This window comes from Artemia sp. Qi Xiang Cuo, chromosome 19 (assembly GCF_049724085.1).
Source record: "Artemia sp. Qi Xiang Cuo chromosome 19, ASM4972408v1, whole genome shotgun sequence".
Classification (NCBI taxonomy): domain Eukaryota; kingdom Metazoa; phylum Arthropoda; class Branchiopoda; order Anostraca; family Artemiidae; genus Artemia; species Artemia sp. Qi Xiang Cuo.
In genome coordinates, this window is record NC_142812.1 from 15,639,814 (window position 1) to 15,664,256 (window position 24,443).

The 24,443-nt window shown below is 35.6% G+C and overlaps 1 protein-coding gene across 1 annotated transcript in view; it reads right to left on the reverse strand.

Moving 5' to 3' along the window:
• LOC148940545 (ribosome assembly protein METTL17, mitochondrial) overlaps positions 1-24,443 on the reverse strand; it is a 92,247-nt gene that overhangs the window by 42,088 nt on the left and 25,716 nt on the right. The window contains exons 5-7 of the mRNA XM_089104832.1: positions 23,750-23,918; positions 15,632-15,775; positions 10,835-10,915 (exon numbers count right to left, since the gene is read on the reverse strand). Of these exons, the coding sequence (XP_088960958.1) occupies positions 10,835-10,915; positions 15,632-15,775; positions 23,750-23,918 (394 nt within the window). The remainder of the gene's footprint in view (positions 1-10,834; positions 10,916-15,631; positions 15,776-23,749; positions 23,919-24,443) is intronic.

A 24,443-nucleotide genomic window follows, 5' to 3' on the forward strand; every position in this document is an offset into this window, starting at 1 on the left:
AACCAAATAACGTAATGGTCTTCTAATGCAAACGACTAGTTGTTTAATGCATGTCAAGCAACTAATTTGGCGTTCTGGAACGTTGCTGGAATCCTGGATTATACATTTTGAAATGCACAAGAAATACTCCGATTGGTAAATAGCTAGCAAAGGAAGAAATAAGGATGGCTCTCGTGCTGAACGTAATTTTAAAGATGAATTATTGCTAGAAGACTAATCATAAGCTCCCATAAATTATTTTTAGTGTTTACTTGTTTTTATGAGTTTGTGCTTGTATTAAATGTTTTTTTTCATTTTCAATATATTTGATGTTGACTGGCCACTTTGAAAGATGTTTCCAAAACATCTTTTAGTCAAAATCGCAGATAATAAGAAAAATAACCTCTAGGTTCTGAGATTTCAAGATGGACATATTTTGGACATATTTAAGACGAAATATGGACATATTTTGGCTAAAAATGACATAATTTTGGATGCTCAGGGGGACATATCTATGGACCACAAAGTTGGCAACCCTAGTCGTGCAAGGGTTGATGTGACAGATCAGTTTCTGATTTTATTGATTCAACATCTTTCTTATGTGCTATCATGAGCAGTGTTTCCACTTCTACTTATTTTGGTAGTAGAATACTTATTTTTGGACTATTCTACTTCCAAATATTAAATCTACTTATCTACTTACTTTCTACTTATTTTTGGAGGCTTAAGTTTTCGTGCCGGCCAAGTAGTTTGGTTTTGATTCCATTGAATTGTAATCCTTTAATGTCTTATAGAATGGAAGGGTGCAATTGTTTTTAGAAGCGGCATCTTTGTCGGGAGTGGAATCTTTGTCGGCAGCGGAATCTTTGTCGGGAGTGGCAAAAAGGAAATGTGGGAAATTATAAAGATCAGTTTAAATTAATGAATTTGTTTAAAACCGTAAGACCATTCATATATAACCCATGTATTATTCGCCCAGTTCGCCAGTTTACTATCTAATATCAGCAGCTGAAGAGCCATTGAGAATTTATGAGTTTGTCAGGAGCTCAAAAGCGTAAATTGGCAGCATTGAAGAAGGAGAAAGAAGCAGAAAAGCAAGTTTCTCTGAACAGATGGATTAAGAAGCAAATGCCAAGTGAACCAGCTCGGAAAGTAAGTAATCTACAGTATTTGTGTTTTACTAAGTCGTTTCTTTTTTTTTCGCGATCTGATGGACCAAATTTACTATTCTGAACCGCGCTGGGTAGTTTGTATTGTGTAAAAAGTATGCGCTACATTATATGTTCACCCTATCTTACCAATTAGAGACTTTTATAGTTTGCTCTGTCAACCTATTTACAATGGGTTGGGCAGTCTGGTCTTGGCTTGTAGAGCTGGGAAAAAAAATTCGAATAATCCACAAAAAACTAAAAGTTGACACCTAGTTTCCTACAAACCTTAGAAAAACCATGTAACTTCTCGCGGTTTGTCCCGGAGATAGAGATGTTCAGTTTTAATGAAACATATATCATCGGAAAGCCTATTTTTTATTTTTTTATTAATCGGAGTAAATTTTCTTCTTAAAGTTCAGGAAAGGACAGTCCCTCAAAATGTTCTAGCATACCTTCTAGAAAAACGCCGAAAATCACCTCAAAGGAATTATAAGTTGACTAGCTTGGTCCCTTTGGGAACTCCCTATGGCGCTAAAAAAAAAAGCTAATTCTTTTTTACTGTTGTAAAAAAGCTAATTCAGAAGTTAGGTTGCCTCTTTTACTTTCTAGTTTTCTTCTTAGATCTTTCCTTTCTTTTTCTGTCATTTAATTCTTCTTTAATAAAAGAAAAATTATAGCCCCTCAACCAATGCAGTATACTTATCTTTAAAATTAACTAGCATTTTACTTAAAAATAATAAATACAAAATAATACTGGATATGCAGTAGACCTGGTTTCCAGTAAATTAAATAAAAAAAACAAGTTTTATAAACTGAAAATAAAGAGCGATATTAAAACTTAAAACGAACAGAAATTATTCCGTATATGAAAGGGGCTGTCCCCTCCTCAACGCTTCGCTCTTTATGCTAAAGTGTTTTATTGTTTTAAAGAATAAAGTTGTGAGACAGAGTCAAACTTCAGCGTAAAGAGCGAGGCGTTGAGGAGGGGACAGCCCCTTTCATACACGGAATAATTTCTGTTCGTCTTAAGTTTTAATGTCGCTCCTTACTTTCATTTTAAAAAACTTGTTTTTTTTATTTAATTTCTGATCGTTTTTTAGTTAATACAGCTTTTATTTTGGCTCACCGTCATTGAATAAGTAAACAAAATTTGCATAAAAAATTTACTTTTCTATTGCTAAATGGATGTCTCTAAATTTGGTTATGACGTAATTTACAAATTAACTTACGTAACTAACTTCTATATTCGTATATTTTTCTTCTGGCAAAAAATACAAAGTTGCAGATTTTTGCAGATATGAGCTTGAAACCTATGTAATAGGGTTTTCTGATACGCTGAATCTGACGGTGTGATTTTCATTAAAATTCTTTCATTAAAATTAAAACTTAATAAAATTTATGTATTTAGAATCAGCATATAAACCCATTCTTTTGATACATTTATTGACATCAAAATTCCGTTTTTAAAAGTTTCGATTACTATTGAGCCGTATCGCTTGTTTTTTTTAATGTTTTTTTTATTACGTATATGTTATTACGTATATGATGGGGTTCTCCCCTTAGTTAATACCACGCTCTTTACGTTAAAAGTTAAAAAAAAATTTTAATTCACAAACCCCTGAATCACAAAGGCCGTTTAATTAGAATAGATAGCTCTTTTGAAAGCACTAAAAAAAACTGTAGCGTAAAGAGCGAGGTATTGACTCGGGGAAGAACCCCCTCATATACGTCATAATTTCTGTTCGTTTTAAGTTCTAATGTTGCTTCTTACTTACAGTTGAAAAAACTTGTTTTTTTTTTAATTTAATTTCTGATCGTTTTTTAAATAATGCTTGGAAATCCGGCAGCCCCTTCATAGAAATGTCTCTTACCCCAAAGAAACATCCTCCACGGAAAGATTCTCCCGAGTAATCGGGGGATTAAGTCATCCTAAAAGACATAGTTATCATATTTTCGACCATGCTGAACAAAATGGCTATCTCGAAATTTTGATCGGGTGACTTAGGGAAAAAATGAGCGTTGGAGGGGGCCTAGTTGCCCTTCATTTTTTTTGGTCACTTAAAAAGGGCACTAGAACATTTAATTTCCGTTCCAATGAGTCCTCCGACGATATTCTAGGACCATTGTGTCGATACAATCACCCCTGGAAAATAAAACAAAAAAAAAAACAAATAAACACGCATCCGTGATGTTTCTTCTGGCAAAAAATGCAAAATTCCACATTTTTGTAGATAGGAGCTTGAAACCTCTATAGTAGGGTTCTCTGATACGCTGAATATGATGGTGTGATTTTCATTAAGGTTCTATAGCTTTTAGGGGGTCTTTCCCCCTTTTTTTGAAAATCAGCCAAATTTTCTCAGGCGCGTAACTTTTGATGGGTAGCACTAAACTTGATGAAAGTTATATATTTGAAATCAGTATTGAAATATGATTCTTTTGATGTATCTATTGGTATCAAAAACCCGTTTTCTAGAGTTTCGGTTACCATTGAGCCGAGTCGCTCCTTACTTACAGTTCGTTACCACGAACTGTTTGATTAAGATTACCTCTATGTTGATTTGTTTTGTTCTTTTTTCTTCTGCAAAACACTGTTAATTTTATGGATAACAATGCTACATGGGTTGAGGGGCATTAGCCAAAGATTGTCGTTTTTTTTATTTTCTTTCTTTTTTTTTATTTGTGGAAACACACAGTTTGGCAGTGCTGTTAATTTTATGGATAACAATGCCACATGGGTTGAGGGGCATAAGCCAAAGATTGTCGTTTTTTTTCTTTTCTTTCATTTTTTTTTTATTTATGGAACCAAACAGTTTTGCAGTGCTTATAGCATTCGATTTTCTACAATGCCGACTGGTGATATGAAGCCGCATTCGATTTTCTGTAGTCACGCTTCACGTTTCGCCATTTGGTCCAAAATTATGAACCTGTTTGGCGGTCATATTATCAGTAGTTCTTCAGGCTAAATGGGAGAACGTCGCAGAAAAAATGCAAATAAGTACACAACGGATAAGGACGTAACTGAAACTACAGCAAATCAAACGCGCCTTTAGCTTATTTGCGATCTGTCATGACACCCGAATCATTCATTCAAGGACTACTGCAAAGGCTTTTTGCAATTTGGATTGCTATTGCATTAAGCCCAAAGTTTTTATTATTGTCTTTGCGGGTAGATAAGGATCAACGCATGTATAATCATCTGAAAAACACCCTTTTTAGCTTTGCTAAAGTTTCCTGTTTTTTTTTTCCGAAATTCGATATACTTTAGTAAACTGTCACGCCATGGAGGAGTTCTAGCACTATTTTCCCCGAACTGCTGTGCCGAAAGCGGAAACTGCTACGCAGTTTGGACATAAAAAAAGCAACGGTTTAAATGTTGAAAATTAGTTCAATAGTTCTTCAAAGTACAAGAGCGGCTTTTGACCTTTGGGTATATCTTTCAGGTGCCTGACTCAACACACGAACAATCTATTGCCGTTGCGTTGGGTCCCTTGAAAGACAGGGTGGTAGGTCAGACCGAGCTAGTAAAAAACGAGACGACTCAAAGACACTGCGCCTGTCACTGCTCAAGAGGCACAATCTGGACGAGATACGACTCGAGATGAAGAGCACCATCGTTCAAGTGGTCCTACTGATATTTCTTCATCCTCCCACGACCATCCATGTCAACCACAGCTGCTACGGTACCCTGCCCAGGTTTCAGCAAACGCCAAGCTAAGACGGTCATTTAATATTTCGTATTATGGAAAGCATCCTTGGCTTGACTACTCAGTTAAGGAAAATTCGGTTTTCTGTTTCTGCTGCAGACACTTTGGCGGCACGTCAACCCTTCGCGGACAGAGATACCGGGCGAGGCCTTTCATCGAGACCGGCGTTAGAAGATGGAAGGACATCTCAAGCGTTCTAGAAGAGCATGCGAAAAGTGACCGCCACAGGGACAGTGCTGTTTCGTGGACGAAGTTCAAAGCTATACAAGCCAAGGAGATGCAACCCATCGCATCTGTTTTGTCAACGGAGAGTAAAAAAAAGAAAAATTAAAACAGGGAACACCTAAAGGCTTTACTGAAAGTAATGGCCCTACTGGGGGGAATGAGTACAGCCTTTTGCGGCCGCAATGAGACTGAATCTTCGGCAAACAAAGGACATTTCGTCGAAACTTGCAATCTTCTCGCCGAGTATTCTCCCACGCTTTTCAACAACCTACAAAGACGATACGGCCACTATACGTCCCACGAATACCAGAACGATCTAATTTCAGTTGTCGGATATAGGCTTCGGTCTACAATAGTACAAGAAGTTCAGCGTTCCAAATACTTTCCTGTTCTTGTCGATGAAACAAAACATAATTCGAAGGAAGAACAGCTGGCCATTCTTCTGAGGTGCTCCGATGAGGGAAAAGCACGAGAAAGACCAGTAAGGGGTTACCATATAAAAAGTCTGGATGCCGAGAGTTTAGCCACATTTATTCCCGACGCAGTGGCGAAAACTTGGTCTCGACTTGAAGTATTGAGCTGATCAGTGCTACGACGGAGCAAGTGTGATGAACGGGCCCTTCTCTAGTGTTCAAGGGCTACTGAGAGCGAAAGCGCCACAAGCAATATGTATTCATTGCCATGCGCATAGACTAAATTGGGTCATTGCAAACTGCGTTGAAGGTGTTGGGACTGTTGGCTCATTTTTTTCATTACTCCAAAATCTGTACACGTTCATTTCCAACAACAACACCAGACATCAGCTTTTTGTCGAGTCCCAAAAGGCTACTCAAATGCCAGTCCTGGAATTAGAAAGGAGTGCTGCGACAAGATGGTCATACTGGTATCGATCAATATCGAAGATAAGACTCCGATATGAATGTGTTCTGGCTGTACTGTCTGCAGTCAGCGAGGGAGCTGATAGTGAAGCTCGAGCAGAAGCAGCTGGGCTCCAGAGAAAAATGGAATCTTTCACAGTTATATTCTATTTGCTCTATATGGAAGCAATTCTGAGGACGACAAACTCCCTTCCTGAGCAGCTTCAGGCAGTTGATCTGGTGATATCTAGGTCCCACACCTTGATTCAAGCAACAAGGAAGGAAATAGCTGAAGTGCACTCTGCCACTTCATTTGAATCGCTTTTGGAGAAGGCAAAAGAGGTCGCTGAGGGTCTTGAAATTGAAGTACCTGACGTGAATGGACCCGCGACCGGATCCTCTTCTGCGGGTCAGAAGGGACGACCTTGAAGAACCCAAAAAATCATCAAACACCTGAAAGAATTCATGACCACTTCGACGTTAGGAAAAAACCTTGTCGAATCCGACAATAGAGCTCCAACTCTAGCGGAAGAACTGAAAAGAGAATACCTGGAGACTGTAGATCGTCTGATTGCGGAATTCGACAGAGGGTTTACAGATAACCTTCCAGTGCTCAGTACACTCGAAGCTCTTGACCCCAGCTCTACCAAGTTCATGGATCCAGGGCTCCTCAAGCAATTATCTGAACTCTATTCCGAAATGGACATTGACTAGGTCTTTCTTGAGGCCAAAGCTGGTATTGCCAAGCGGTTTTTGATCGAGGAAGAGGCAAAGCCGAAGAACTTCCCAGGCGTCATCAATAATATCAGACACTTCCAGTGGTCTATTCAGAAATTATCAAAGTCCTTCACATTGCTCCCATACTTCCTGTCACGATAGCCAGCAATGAACCCTTGTCTTCTGGGCTGGAAATAGTGAAGAACTATCTGCGCTCGACCACAGGAGACGATCGTCTTAGTCACCGGCTTTTGATCTTTGCAGAGAGGGATTTAGGTAAAAACTTGGATTTCGACCAGCTTGTTGACGACTTTGCGAAGATGAAACCACGACGGTTCCCCTTGTTGCCTTGAGTGTTCAATGATCTGTTTCAAAATTTTGTTGTAAATAATTTCTTAGACCACACTGCTTTTCCATTAAAAACAAAAAAAATTTTTAAACACGAAAAACGGGTTTTAATTTTCTAACAAGCAGTGAACTAAAAAACAATTAATTATGCACAAAAGCTCCGAATATTTCGGCCCCACATCCGGGAGCCTTTCTCAACGGAAAAAATAAATAAATAAATAAAGCAAAAAAAAACAACTTAAATTACATTACAATAAAACATACTAAACACATAAAGAGAACAAAAAACAAAAACGAAAGAAAAATATAAATAAATAAGAACAAAACTCACATATTAATTAAACACTTCCATGCACTGAATGTCTTTCAACTGGCCTCCTCTCAGTATATAAATGGAAATATATTAAATAAACACTTCCATGTACTGAATGTCTATATTGATTCTACTCGCCTCCTCCCAGTATATAAATTGAAATCTATCAAAAATGAAGAATATATTTATACTTAGACCAAAACAATAAAATGTCAACTAACCCCCCGGTCCATAACCCTTAATTAAATTTCACAAGTTAATCAACCATTTTATGAATTATAAATTGAATGGATTCGTTTTGTTGCAAGCTTAGCTGCAGTTCGTTTACTTTTCTCATCCTTTAACCCATTCTGACCTTTGTTCGCAAGGTCATCTTTCGTTTCAGAAATATTATTAAAATCAGTATTGGTTGAATATCTTGCCTGCATTTTAATTAAACTATTATAAACTGAATTGATCCCCAATTCAGCTTCATCTCTATTGATGATAGTACACCCATCTATTATCTTTTTTATTTCTATAATTTCTCTGGAGCTTTGTAAAAGTCCTACAGACGTATCTACTAATTTTGTTTGATCAAATAAAATACTGTGATGAGGAAAATTATAAAGATGTTCTGCAACCGCTGACTCAAACGTTTCTGGTGTTTTGTTTTGTTTTAGAGCGTAATCTATTGCATTCTTGTGTTGTTCTAGCCTATTTTCTAAAGTTTGTTGCGTTCTACCCACATATAATTTTCCACAAGAACATGGAATTTTGTATACTCCCTATTGCAAATTTCTCGGTATCTTGTCTTTCCCTTTATTTAACAACGAGCTTATAGTATGTCCTGATTTAAATGCTGTAGTTATATTATGTTTTTTTAATTCTCTTATTAATTTTTTTGATAAAATTTGTACAAAATTCAAAGTTATGTAATTTGTTTATTGATTTGACACATCTTCTTATAATATTTTTTGCTCCGTCAACTTTTTTTTAATCTTTTCAATTATTTTATAAATCATTTTTTACAGAGAGACATTACCCATTAGAATATACTTAATAAAAATTAGTTAATTTCTTATGTATCCTGGTGATGCTAATTTTAATACCCTATCCACTAAAAAAATAACCACACCCCTTTTTACTTGGATCGGCTGATTTGATGTGAAAGATAAATAACGGTTGTTACTAGTGGGTTTACGGTAAATTGAAAATGCTAGTTCATTATTATTTCTATTAATCAAAATATATAGAAACGGTAACTTATTCTCTGTTTCCTTTTCAATTGTAAAAATTAACTCTCCTCCCAAATTATTTAAATGTTCCAAGAAACCTTCAATTTCTGATTCCCCGTAATTCCAAATAATTAAAATATCATCCATATATCTCATTATAAATCAATCATCTATTATAAATCAATTCAATTTATAATAGTTTAATTAAAATGCAGGCAAGATATTCAACCAATACTGATTTTAATAATATTTCTGAAACGAAAGATGACCTTGCGAACAAAGGTCAGAATGGGTTAAATGATGAGAAAAGTAAACGAACTGCAGCTAAGCTTGCAACAAATCTAATCCATTCAATTTATAATTCATAAAATGGTTGATGAACTGGTGAAATTTAATTACGGGTTATGGACCGGGGGGTTAGTTGACCATTTATTTTTTTGGTATAAGTATAAATATATTCTTAATTTTTGATAGATTTCAATGTATATACTGGGAGGAGGCGAGTATAATCAATATAGACATTCAGTACATGGAAGTGTTTATTTAATATATTTCCATTTATATACTGAGAGGAGGCCAGTTGAAAGACATTCAGTGCATGGAAGTGTTTAATTAATATGTGAGTTTTGTTCTTATTTATTTATATTTTTCTTTCGTTTTTGCTTTTTGTTCTCTTTATGTGTTTAGTATGTTTTATTGTAATGTAATTTAAGTTGTTTTTTTTTTTTTGCTTTATTTATTTATTTTTTTTTTCCGTTGATAAATGCTCCCGGATGTTGGGCCGAAATATTCGGAGCTTTTGTTCATAATTAATTGTTTTTTAGTTCACTGCTTGTTAGAAATTTAAAACCCGTTTTTCGTGTTTAAAAAATTTTTTTTGTTTTTAAAATTTTGTTGTATTTTTTGATTTTGTAAATATACTTAATCAAGCAAAGTTTTGCATCGTCAGAGCCGGAGCGTCACTCCGACTTGGACTAAAGTATTTACTGTAAGCATCGAGCTGAAGAATTCGGCTACAGAATATACTTTAGTCAAAGCGTGAGTTTCTACAGAGGTTCGGCTTTCAACAAGTTATAGGTTCGGAAAAGTGGAAGATTCCTAAACGGCTGTTTTTTTTAACATCGCACTTACCGTTTCTACTTTCTTCAGATATCTGGCCTTTTCCGAAACTATGGCTTAAGAGCAAAAAAAGTAAAGGCAAAGAAATTGAGACAATTTCCTTAATTTTTACGGTAACTCCCACGGAAGGCAGTTTTTTTTTTTTCGGATAAAGCTAGAGGCAATTTTTTTTTTTATACAAGCCTGCTTCGGGGCCCATGTCGATTGCTTGCCCACCCTAAGGTTTGGCTGAAATGGCGCCTCTGAGCGACAATAGCCTCCAAATGCAGTCGTACAATTTTTGGTAGTAGTGGAGGGCACCAAATAAAAAAAAGAAGAAAAAAAATGTGGGTTAAAAATCAGCCAAATCTTGGGTAAAACATATGGAACCAAGCAGCTTAAGATGGCGTTGTTGTCTTTGGGAATCAAAAGAGCGTTAGTGATTGGGTTTTTACAGACGAGAAGCGCTTTTAAACTTAAATAATTAGTTACCCTTACTTATTTTGAAAGTTCAACGTGGCAACACTGACGAAAATTTGGTACTGTCTTAAAAACTCCATAAAAAAACTCCAGTTTATTCTGCAATCAAAATGAGTAACTACACAAAAGAAGGTAGGGTTTAATTGTTGTGGAACTATTGTTATTGTTAAATTGCTCTCTATCGTTATTGTTATCTATTGTTGAACCATTCATTTAGAGCACTAATCTAGGTGACTTTTTTTCCAAGTGGATATCGGATATCTGTTTCCTGGGTTGAAATAAGAGACTTAAGCACTTCAACTCCAAGTAATAATCTTTGGAATGCTAAAACTCCAGTTTTTGGGGAAACTATAAAATTCCACGAAAAAAAAAAGGAGTTTCCAAATCCCTGAAAACAATCGTTTCTCCCCAAAATAATTTCGACAATAACATTTACTTCCTCCAAGAGAGGATAAAAGCCTCTTTCTTCAGTGAAAGAGAAATAGAGAAAGCAAGAGAGAGAAAGAGAGAGAGAGAGAGAGAGAGAGAGAGAGAGAGAGAGAAAGAAAGATAGAGAGAGGCAAAAAGAGAGAGACAGAGAGAGAAACAGACAAATACAGAGAATGATAGAGACAGAGATTGAGAAAGTGAGAGAGACAGAGATAGAGAGAGAGAGAGAGAGAGAGAGATAGAGAGAGAGAGAGAGAGAGAGAGAGAGAGAGAGAGAGAAAGGAAGGCAAGGAAGGAAATGGCAATGAGAGCTTACTGGTGAGAAGACATAGCACTTCTTATCGTCCGGTAAATCTTTGGTTGCGTCCAGTAGAAAACTTCGAATCTCCATTAGTATCTAAAAAAGGAAATCGAATATATCTTCTTTTCTTCTGTTTCTGCTATTAATAGAAGAAATCTTCTGTTCTTCTATTAATAATTTTAATAAAAGTCAATGCCTACAATGATTTAACAAAGAGGGAATGATAATATTTGAGTAAAATAAATTGATGCATTCGACTGATGGGCTAAGTCACATTATTCTGATAAAAAGCGTAAGCAGGGTTTCCACCCTCCTACGTATCGTTTGGCTAATCCTTCAAATCCCTTATTCTATGAGAAGTATCAGAAAATTATAGGAAAATAAAAAAAAATCGTGAGATTTCAGGGGGGCCGAGCCCGGAGGCCCACCCTGCGTTCCTTGCCATTATATATATATATATATATATATATATATATATATATATATATATATATATATATATATATATATATATATATATATATATATATATATATATATATATATATATATATATAAAAGAAAAAGCGGGGGTTCAAATGGGGGTCTCCATATGTTGTTATGCAGTTTTTGGGAATAGCGGGCCCCAAATTAAAGAAAAAAGAAACGCGGGCAAAAAAATCAGCAAAAATAAGGTAAAAACATATGAAATCAAGCACCTTAAGGAAACATAGCTTTCAGTTGCAGGCGTTGCTGACAAACATAATCAGTTGTCAAACTTAACCAATTATAATTTTGCTTATTTTTAAATTTCAAGATGGCAGCACTGACGAAAATACGTCACTGCCCTAAAAAAAATTCATAATTTTGAAATAACCAATAGAAAGACTTAGGAAAATCAATGTTTTCAAGCATGAGTATACCTAAAATGGGTCCAGGGGGAGTTTGTATTTTGATGTCCTTGGTACTGTAAAACTTTGGCTTTTTTAATAGGAGCTTCATATTTCGGATGAAAATGTGCAAGAACGTTTTTGGCATAAGACAGGAAAGAACGGGCAATATTCAGAGCTTTAGGATCTTATTTCTTTTTTTTCTTAACCAGGGCTCCTAAGATTTTGTTTGGCATTAGAAAGGACAGAAGAAGTTTACTTTCCTTCAGCGTCTTATTCCTTTTTCTAAACCTTCTAAAGTAGACTACTTAGCAAGATATTCCTAACTAGACTATGATTCTTATAGCATTCTTGAATCTTTTAGAGAGTATCATAGACTAGAATTTCCATTAGATTTTTTTTAAGCAGTATTGTGGCATTAGGAAGAAAGAATTGCTTACTGGAAACAATTTTTATTTCGAGCTATGTGTTTTTATTCCTCGTAACATCAACAAAACAAACAAACAAAAATCCACAACAAAAACACACAATAAATAAGATCACTGAGAAGAGCTAACGATGTGCAGATTGACAGTTTAATATATATTGGTATTCTTTCTTGAGATCAATTGTGGATCTATTAACATTACAAAAGCGAAAACGTTTAAAATGTATTTTGTTTTCAGCAAAGCGGAAATGACTCTGATTTTTAGAAGGGGCCTTAGCCCTACAAAATTAGCCTTCAGGCTAAGGCTGATTTTAGGCTAAAATCTGATTTTAGACAAAGGCTGGTTTTAGGCTAAGGCTGATAAATCAAGCTAAGGCTGATTTTAGGGGCCTTAGCCCTACTCCTGTTTGTGGTAATTCCTGTTCGTTTTAAGTTTGACTTATTATAATTTTTGTTTGTTTTGTAAAAAAAAGTAAAAAAAATGCCGTTACTAACTTGAACAGAATTTCAATAATATTAAGCCACTAAAAACACTGATCGGAAAATTTTCTTTCTTATGTGCAATTTTAACTGACTGTTGAAAACAAAAACAAATAATAAGTTATTACCTTTTAGCTTCTAGTTTGACATTTTCTAGCGTCTAATCAACCATTCACCATTTTCTGAAATATCATAAGTTCGAATACATGTGGATATTATACACACATATGCAATGTGTCAAGACGTAATTTACCATAAAAATGAGTAAATGTATATCAAAAATTGGAATAAGACTTAAGAACACAAATTGATGCAGATTTTAATATTTATCACTGTAAGGTTTTACAACAATTATCAAGTCATGTATCCACTTCAATGACAGTCTTTTTGAATCATAAACTACGAAAACTATTTACTATAATTTTTGTTTGTTTTGGGTTTCATTTATTTATTGATAGCATTTTATTTGACTCTATTTCCACTCGTGCTTGGTTTAATGCTCGTTTTTCTTTGAAAATCCTCTTTCGTGAAAAAAAATTATTTGTGTTCGTTTTAATTCACATTAAATAAAAAAAGAAGTTTTTTCAACTGATAGTAAAGAGCAACATTAAAACTGAAAACCAACAGAAATTATTACCTATATGAGGGGGGTTGCGCCCTCCGCAATACCTCGCTCTTTACGCTGAAGTTTGACTTTCTGTTCCAATTATTTAAGAATGACTGTTTGAAATACAAGGGCCGCTTAATTAGAACAATAAGCTTTTTTAAAAATTCTAAAAATACTTTAGAGTAATGAGCGAGGTATTGAGGAGGGGAAAACCACTCATATAGGTAATAATTTCTTTTTGTTTTAAGTTTCAGTATTGCTCCTTATTTTAAGTTGTAAAAACATACTATTTTAATTTAATTTCTGATCGTTTTTTAAATAATGGTAGGAAATCCAGCTCCCCCTTCATGGAAAATTCCCGTCCCCACAAAAATTTCTCCATGGAAATATTCTCCCACGTAACCCCCCCCCCTCAACGCTAAAAATCCCCCCCCCTCCCACGAAAAATATCTTTATACTTCCAAATGATATATGTAAACAATGGGTAAAGATCATAGCTTGCAGCCCTTTCTACGGGGGCTGTGGGGGGTCAAGCCATCCTCAAAAATAGTTATTAGGTATTTCAACTGCACTGAATAAAATGGCTATCTCAAAATTTTGATCGGATAACTTTGGGAGAAAAGGGGCGTGGGAGGGTGGCTAGCTGCCTTCCAATATTTTTGGTCACTTAAAAGGGCACTAGAAATTTTGGTTTCCAACCAAATGAGCCCTCTCCGATCTTCTAGGATCATTGGTTCGATACGATCACCCTTAAAAAAAAAAAAAAAAAAAAAAAAAAAACGCATCCGTGATCTAGCTTCTGGCAAAAAAATGCAAAATTTTTAAATTTTTGTATATAGGTCTTGTATCATCTACAGTAGGGTTCTCTGATATTCTGAATCAAAATTCGATTCTTTTGATGTATCCATTATTATCTAGACTGTTTCTTAGAATTTCGGTTACTATTGAGTCTTACTACAGTTAGTTACCACGAACTGTTTGATAGTTTTTTATTGGTTAATAATTTTTTTTCGGTTTTTCCCTTAAGAATCCTTATTTTGGCTTACTATTTATAATTTGGACAAAATTTTGCAACATTTTTAACGATGATTGTACTATAGTACTTTGGATGGCTGGATACAGGGAATATTAGTCAAATAAATGGGTTGGAAATCCACATAATCTTTGGGGTTCTACAGGGCTGAGGGAATTCTGACCCCCATGATGCTATAGCCTCGATTATAAATTAATTTTAATCGACCACACCCACCCCCCCCCCCCAAGATGCCCTGAAAATCTCAACTTAATACCATAAGCCATTCCTGAGATATTGCAGATACACCCTTTTGAGAAACTTGGATGCATAGAGAGTCTCCTCATTTAGTTCAACATCCATATCAACATGCCCCGAAAATTTCAACGTAATACCCTTAGCTTTTCCTGGCATATTGCACAGACGTCTTTTTGACGATCTGGATACAGAGTGTCTTTTCATTTAGTTTTAAATATAGCATCTATGTCATTTTGACAACCTGAATGCACTGAAACACTTTTGATTTAGTTCAATTATATAAGTAGTAGTAGCATTAGTAGCAGTAGCAGCAGCAGTCAGTTAGAGTAATAGTGGTAGCAGTCGCAAGCAGTCACAGTCGTAGTCAGAAGTAGTCGCATCTACAAGTAGTCTCATTCATAGTTAAAAGTAGTTGTAGTCACAAGTGGTCGCAGTCACGCGTAGTTGCAGTCACCAATAGTCAAAGTCACAGTCACAAGTAGTCAAAGTCACAGTCACAGATAGTCGGAGTCGCAGTCACAACCATCCACAGTTGCAAGTAGTCTCAGCTCAGTCACCGGCAATATCAAGTAATCGCAATCGCAAGTAGTCATAGTCGCAAGTAGCGGCAGTCGTAGTCATAAGCAGTAGTAGTAACAGTAGCCCTGAGAGTTTCAAATTAATCGCCTTAGCCGTTCCTGAGATATTGCTGATACGCCCCTTTTGACAGCCTGCATGCACATAGTTTGTTTTGAATTAGGGCAACATCCGCTTCATGTTTCACCTTAATATCCTCAGCAATTCCAGAGATATTGCAGATATATTTTTTTGACAACCTAGATACACATGTTTTTTTTTCAGTCAGTTTAAAATCCCCCCCCCCCCCGAACATGCCCTGAAAGTTTCAGCTTAATACTCTTAGACTTCCCTGAGATATCGCTGAGAATATATCCTTGAAAACAAAAAAATAAATTAACATTTTCCTTGAAGGGAGATTAGATTGTTAAAAGTGAAATATCGGGTAGAATTATTACCGAAATGTTCCTTGAGAAGTCCTTAAGCATCCTTTCAGGTGGTGCACCCTACCCACCTTTGTTCAGTCGTGGTTAAGCCCCAGAACACCTATCAATAATTTCAGGGGAAACATAAATTTGCCAGTAAATTAATTGGTAATACATACCCTATGCCCAGATTTGGTTCCTTGTTCGCATAAAACTAAAAACTTGTCCGTCTTTTTCCAAAGATTCAGAGCTGTGTTGAGTCGATTTTCAGTCGAAGGGAGTTCAAACATTGAATGACCAGAAACCACCAGCTGAAATTTCGTCTAAAACAGAAGATTCAGATTAAGAAAGAATAATTTTGTGCATGAACAAGGCCCCCTCCCCCCGGAAAAAATCCTGGATAGGGAACTGGGTATGAATTTCAGATATGTTAGTTTATTTAAGATATGAATGACATTAGTTAAATATAAATTATAAATTAGTTTAACCATCTTATATGGTGGTAATGTTTTTTTTTATATGCAGGTAAAGAATTATTAAAATCTTAAATGAGCTCGTGTGTTCGAGGGGTATGCAACCATCATAACCCCCACTAAGAATACTAGGATATAATTTGCCCTTTAATTGAAACTCTAACATTAAAAACTACAAAAACGGGACAGGAAATGTATTATAAATGGTCCCACTTCATTTGTGTTGTAAGTAAAGGCGAAATACCCCGTTGAAGGTAGCAGCAACCCCCATCTGATGGGTGGTACTATTTACTCAGCTTAAATTTTAATTGCTCTTTACTTACATACAAATAACTTTGTTTAGAAAAAATAATTATTAAAAAAGTGCAATTTTTAGATCCTAAAACAACATAAAAAAAATTCGATTCCTAAACAAGAAATATGCAAGAACACGACAACGTTTAATTACTAATGATTTTAACAATCCACAAATTCTAAAATAATTCAATCATGTTATTTAATACAATTTAACTAATTTAGTAGTAATTATAGGAGAATGGTAAAACAAAATTAACATCGATGTAGGAATTGAACCTTTCGGTAACTAGCTGAGGTCACTACTTTATCCATGATTTCAAGGCCATCGAAAGGCCATTTCAAGGCCTCATCATTCAAGGCAAAGCGGAATTTTGTTGTGCGAGTGGGCTCACGACGCTAGTAAAAGAGATAGTTACTAATACAACTTTTAGGCTGAAGCTGGTGAGTTTAGTCAACCACCCTAAACCACAGCCCCTGGGGATGGCATGATCCCCCACAGCCCCAGGGGAAGGGGCTGCAAGTTATGCAGTTTGCCCGTTGTTTACATACAGTACAGTATTTGTTATTGGGAAACATAAGAAATTTTTCAGGAGGGGTGGAGGAGGAAATTTTCCACAGGGAGAAATATCTTTGTGTAAGGTCAATGTTTCCCAGGATTGTTACCTTACTTAACTTACTTACTCTTGAGTTAGAGGAATTCAGCAAATTAACCTCAGTGATTCTCGGGGTTACTTTCAGTGACGACTGTTCATTTAGCGCGCACATCGCCGGTCTGGTGAAAAAAGGTAGTTGCGCATTACAGTCGCTAATTACCTTGCGCCGACTGGGTTTCTCACAAAGTCAGCTGAAGACGGTTTACGTCACGTATGTGCGCCCAATCCTTGAATATGCGTGTCCTGTGTGGGGCCCTCAGGCTCATAATATTGAATACCTAAGTGAAGATCTGGAAGCCATTCAAAAACGGGCAGTGAAAGTGATACTAGGCCCGAAATACAACTCTTATGAGGCTGCCCTTAGTACCTTACGACTGCCAACGTTGCGTGATAGGCGCTTACAGTTAATGTGCAATTTTGGGCAGTCCCTTCTTTCGTCCCTGAAACACCGTTCGTTGCTTCCCCCACCTGCACCTATCACCGCCAACACCCGCCATAAAAATCAACTAGTGCCGCCAAAGTGTAGAACAACCCGTCACAGCAATTCTTTCGTGCCTTTTTTTGTCAGTTTTTTAAACCGCCAGTGACCAGTTTTATGTAATGTACTAAACAGCGCCATTTAGTCGGGGCTTCGGCCACGGCTACGATAGTTGTTTATAAATAAATGAGTCTATGAGTCTATGAGTCTATAACTTGATGAAAACTTGGCTACTTTACAAATCTAAATAAAGGCCAAGCGGAACACTGCTTTTCTCTGAAAATTTGCAAATTCGGTCTGAGCTGAATGACGATTATCGTCTGAATTTATTTTCTACATTTAGATACAACCAGAAATTTCTGCCAGAAAATGATTATGAGAAAAAAAGAAGAGAAAAGGGAAAAACACGAACAATAGACGCTATGTCTAAGGAAAAATCTGCACGCGTAAAGAAAAGAAGAAGAGAGCCACTGTTGACACGTAAACAAAAGGCATGCAACGATGTCAAACGGGGAATAAAAAAAAATTGTTGTCGCCTAAAAGAACAGTGTCTCTACATGTAAAAAAAGAAAAGAAAAAAGGAAAATGAACACTTGTCGTGGAAAAGAAACAAGTAAAAAAGAGAAGAAGAAATAGGGCGAAGAAGACATGGGAAAAAGAGAGAAAAGGACATGGGAATGTATTGCTAAAAAGTCGAAGAAATCTGAACACGAGATGAAAACACGACGACCCAACTTAAGATCTGACCATCGCTATGCAAGAGCAGGAAATCACAAAAAAAGAATCACAGCCAGGCTGAAATTATGTGCGTTTTTTATGGATTGCAGCTAGAGAGTTGACGACTAAATACAAGAAATAAGGCGCCTTTTCTTACTCTGAATGAGAATTTTAATACGAGCTTGATATCCATTGATCCAAAACTAAAAACTGATATTATTACAAATATTAAATTAATATTAGAAAATTGTTGAAATTAAAATAATGATTAAATTGAACTAGAAAATCAATTAATTAATAAGAAATTAACATAAAAGAATTAATATAAACATAATTGATTTCTAGTCAGTTTCACATAAAATATTCATAAGTGAAAAACGCTGAAGAATCGCATTTTCGGAAAGGATACATCGACTCTAACCTACTTTGCAGCACGCCAAAAGACTTACACAATTTCTCGAATACCTACTTTCGCAAGTGTGATCAAGGTACATTTCATATTCACACCTAAGGGGGGGCCAAAATCTAATCATCATTGAAGGAAAATATGCCAATGCGTGAAGAATAGACCATCTCAATGCGTAAATGTTGAATTGGAGGGGAATTGTCATTAAATGTCGAATTGGAGGATAATATTCAAAATAGGAGGGTAATTGTCGAATTTTATTATTTTACTTTACAAGGTTATAGCTAGATAAAAATCAGCGAGAAAATCATATAAAGCATACCGAATCGTTTCGACATCACTTAGAAACGGTCCAAAATTTAGTAAGCAAATATCGCATATCAATGTGGCTATATCATTATATCGAGGGAACTACTTATTAATGGGATCCTTGAAAGTTACTTCCTAGACTTAGGAGAGTATGGCTACCCTCTTCCAAAACCAAGTATCTACATATAGAATATCTTAATTTGAAATGTAGAATATCCTAGCATCTATTTTAGTTAACTCGTGTTACCTCGACACGGCGAGTTCAATGGCGCAGTCAGAGTTTTCTGACTACTAAACTTTCCGAGATACGACCATACAGGCCATATGACCTGAGATACTGGTGTAAAAACAGACTTCACTAGTTTATTTTACGCCCGAAATCTATAAGGGACCCTAGTCCGCTATAGATTCCATTACAGAAAACCTAGTATATATATCCAGCACAAAACGGAGTAACAAGTGACAAAGAAGGATGATCCGAAAAAAAGTACCAAGCTCATGGCCTTCTAAGCTTCCTCTTCCTTCAGGTGAATACAAGTAGAATTTTGAAAACCAAGAATTTTGAAGGGGTTCAATTGGTTTTGAGCCACTTTAGAGCCTTAGATTTGAAATTTTTTTTCACGTGAATGATATCGCATTCGAATACATTTCAAGAGCAAAAAATATACATGATAGTATTGCAATGACGTCATGCATTATAGAAAAGGTGTTGTATTCAGACAGAATATATAATTCCTAGAGGACGAACCCCCTCCCCCCCCCCCAAAAAAAAAAACAATTTAATGGCCTTTTAAGCTCCCTTCAGGTGAATATACGCAAAATTTTTAATCACAAAATTTAAAATCCCGAGGGGGCATCAGGATTTTAGAAATGCCTAGGCGGGGCATCGCCCAGAATCGGTTGGAAGTCAGTTTTGCAAACCGGAAAAAGCAACCGGAAAATCGGTTGCTGTAAGCTGACTGATCATCCCTGCAAAACTGATGGTTTCTATCAAGTATAGATAGATAAATATATATATATACACATATTATAAGCCAAAAAGGCCATACAGCACAGTATTCGAAAACTCAAATCACTATATATTAATTGTTAATTAACAAAAGATACTTTTGACAAAATAAAAACGTATCTTCGTACACAATATGATAGAACATATGCATCTTTTGACAAGGAATATGATATCATAATATAACATGATGTCATTAAGATATTTTAACACATGTATATTTTTAAAAGTTGTGTTCCTGGAATATGATTTCACATTTGAGTGGTTTCACTGCCCGATTTCCTGGGGTTCATTCTTTAATAGATTCAACCATATATCCATAGATCCATGGGGGCGGGGGGGGGGGGGGTACGGGTTTCGAATCCCCTCAAAATTTCTGTCGAACTCATAAAAACGTAACAAAAATGCATATAAGCAAAATTTTGATGTTTTTTTTGTACTCCCCTCCCACACCACCCTACAAAAAAAAATGTTAAAACAATGGTATGGCATATAAACTCAAATTACAATATAGTAACGAAAGTCTACTCTCCCCTCCCGACGGAAACAACAACAACAACAAAAACATTATCTTTATATCAGCTCACTTTTTCCCTATTTCAAAGAGCATTTCAGAAATTATTCTATTGTTGACTTACCATGTTTTTATATTGGACAATTAGAGTTATTATTGCTTTGGCATCATGAAGTTATGTAGTTTTATCAAATGTGTTTTACTCATTTTTTTGTTTTTCTGTGTATGGATTTACCCTCCAACTCCTTATATACCATAAACCTGTTGTTGTTATTATGTTTTTTTTTCTAAAGAACATAATAATAATTTATTTACAAACTACTTTTAAACAACACAAGCGCTTTTCTAAACAAGCTTCTTTAACTTTTTGAAAGAAGGGAAGTTTAAATGAAGTTTATTGATAAACAATAAGTAGAACAATAGGGAACTTTTTATATAAGACAGTGGAACGCAACTTTAAATGAAGATTTCGACCCTATATCCAAGGGCCGTCCTCAGCAAAACAAATGAACAAAAAAAAATATAAAAGAAACTCGCATTAAAATTCAATCATAAAAAAAAAAATTAAAAACAGCCCTAGCGTCATTACTTCAAGGAAGTTCAACCAGGACTGGTACATCAACCAAAATGAAAAAAGACAATTCATTCAACTGAAATAAAAAAACACTTACAGACAAACTAGATATAGGGTCGCTGACATAGACAAGCTAAGGACGACCCTTGGATATAGGGTCGAAATATTCATTTAAAATTGCTTTCCACTGTCTTATATAAAAAATTTCCCTATTGTTCTACTTATTGTTTATGATGGAAGGGCAGTGTAGTCTTCGCCGCTATTTAAGTTTTTTGAAGTTTAAATGAAGTTCAGAAAACTTATTGATGAAATTCTGTATGTTCATCTGTTTATGCCGTACCAAAAGAGATAAAAATTAGTATTTTACAATTTCCTCAAAAACTTATAAACTCGGAAACCTGGCACATACGAAGTTTTGGCAGAGGCCAGTAGTCACGAAGTATCCGAGGTTAGTCAAGGAGCAAGGCCGTATCCAAGGAGTGGGGTTAGGGAGTTTGAACCCCCCTCCCCGACATGCTTGTTTGACTCGTAAAAACGTAACAGAAATAGATATAAACAAATTTTTTATGTTTTTTTTGTGTACCCCCCCCCCCCCAAAATAAATCCTGGATACGGTCCTGTCAAGGAGTAACAAGAATCGTTAAGGAAAATGACGACAATTGGGGCAACAATCGCTTTCTGGACTAACTAAGCGATTCCTTACCCCATGCTTAATCATGTACTCAAAGAGTATGGGTAACTAGTGCCAGAGTGGGAACTGGCACTAGAGTCGACAAAAAAACTATCAACCACATTTATTGTTTGGCGACACTTGACATTTTTTTTTCAGTGCATGATAAGAATAATTAATTTAATCAGTGTAATTGGTAAAATGAGGGTAATAATAAGTATCTAATCTCAGTTCTTGACAGAAAAATGACCACAGAGCTTGACAAAGTGTCAAGTTTCGCCACACACTAGATGGCGTTGATAGTTGTTTTTTTTTGTCAACACTAGCACCAATCCTCACTTTTTTAAGTTACCAATACTCTTTGAATGTACTTGCTATATGAGGACCCCCTTCCCATGGCTTATGAGAATGAAAATTGTCCTCGTTTTATCAACCTGTTCTGGATCGGCATTACCTTCCATGCATTACTTCTTCATCACTTTTTTAAATGCATTACTTTTTCTTTTCAGCATTGATCAATTAAATGAAAGCCATGTATTCAGTGTAAAAAAATAATGTTATTCAGTCCACTCTTGCTTTAGGGAATTTGCGATTTTTTTTTTGTGCCAATCTTGTTTGAGCCTACGAGTGCCATTTTAGATCTTCCATGTTTCGCCTTTTGACCTCGCAAGAGGCTGTTTTAGGCTATTCTACATTTTGTGTGAATTTTACGTTTATCCAGAAACCAGGTAATGCTGAAAAGAAAATGTTGGCTTGATATCGCTTGACACCGAAAAAAAAACTTTACGCAAAATAACTGCGTTTATGCTATAATATTTTAATATATCGTAGTATTGTCAATCTATCGTAGTATTTTCAGTTTAGCTGAAATTTAGCCCATTATCGTGTCATTGCCAATTTAACGTAGTATTCTTAGTTTAGCTGAAGCTTAGCCCGTTATTGTAGCATTGTCCATCAATCGTAGTATATTCAGTTCAGCTAAAATTTAGCCCCATTATAGTAGTATTGCAATTTATCGCAGTATTTTCAGTTTAGCTGAAATTTAGCCCCATTATGTAAGTATTACCAATTTATCACAATATTTTCAGTTTAGCTGAAATTTTGTCAAATTATTGTAGCATTATCAATTTATCGCGGAACTTGGAATATAGCTGAAATCTAGCCTAACTGCTGTAGAGTCGTCAATTCATCATAGTATTTTTCCGTTTAGCTGAAATTTAGCCCATTAATGTAGTATTTTCAGTTTAGCTCAAAGTTAGCCCCGTTTTTGTAATATTGTCGCGATATTTTCAGTTTAGCCAGAATATAGCCCCATCATCGTAGTACTGTCAATTTATCGTATCATTTAAAGAATAGCCAAAATTTAGCACCATCATTTCAGTATTGTCAATTTCGCACAGTATTTTCAGTTTAGCAACAAGTTTGGAATTGGAATGTATTACGTAAGCCGGACTTCAGTCTCGATATTCAACTTTGCCAGTTTATCTCAAATGTGTATTAAAAATAAGCAAAAAAGAAGTCTTAAATTTAGGGATAAAAAAAACTCAAGAATTCATACCATTTACAAACGGAATTGTAACTTGCTTCAACTATCTTGATTGCATAGAAAAATTTGATTGAAAATAGAAAAATTATCCTATAGTGGCGCAAAGGGTTTGATCTCAGCTAGGTAAAATTTGAACTCAGCTGCAGCACCACACTGCACGGTTCAGAATTTGGCTTCGGTGGTGAAATTATGCGAAAGTATCTCCATACTAATCCAAAAAAGAAGAAGAAGAAAATAGAAAAATTTGAAATGATTGCGAAAACAGGAATCATGAGATTTGGGGAGGAATGGACCCGCAAAGCTCCCTTCACCTGCGCACCTGCCAAGATCTTGCTCAATAGTCTGCAACCGACAAGGCAGTTAAAATTCCGTTAGAATTCCGACAAGGCAGTTAGAATACCTGGCAACCAACAAGGGATACACGAAGGTTCTGTAAAATTATCGTAAAAGTTGACTCCCCGAGAACAGAATGCATGTAGAAAAGATTCATTCGACGATGTACATCCAATTCCAAATTAACAGCCCATTCAGAGCATCAATCTAATCCAATAAAAGAAACATTATCCAATAAATCCAATCCAGTAAATCTAATCCAATCCAATCCAATCTGATCCAATAAAAGAAACATATAAAAGGTACATTATTTAAACTTACTAAATGTGTATTTGGAAGAAACTGCCGAAACGAAATTCTTTTGAGTCGATCCAATTCGTTCTTATATCCAGTTTCCAATAACCTCAAAGCCAATTGACTCATAATTGTTGAAGCTTCAATATTCACAAACTCAAATATGGATTGAAGATTCCACACATTTGATGCTGCCCTAAAATAACAAGAAACTTGAATATAAAGGTGAACCCCGAACCTTGAACCACGTTTTACGGATGCCCGTGCCACGTTATAGTCACACTTGTTGATAAAATCCAATATATACACGACTACAGCGCCAATTACGTTCGCCGTTCGTAATTTCTCGAGTTGAACACTGTTCAACTTTCAAACTTAAATTTCTTGATTGAACAATCAGAGTCAACGTTTAAGGCAGAATTTTTAAAACTAGAAAAGACAGAAACTTATTAAAGCGGGTTTTTTTTCTGTGAGAAAACTCTGACAAAAGTAAAGAAGACTTAGTATTAATAGAAATCAGTTTGATGCGCATTGCTATTGGTGCAAATTCTTTAAACTAATGTCTTGCAGTATTAATTTTTGCTTATTGAATACAAGCGTGACGCTAAAATCAAGAAAATTGCCTTGTCATTCATGATATTTGGCTTTCTTTATCGATAGATGTGACTATGATGTGGCACGGGCATTAACCAGTTGACTCTGTCTTCAAAATTTCAGATGC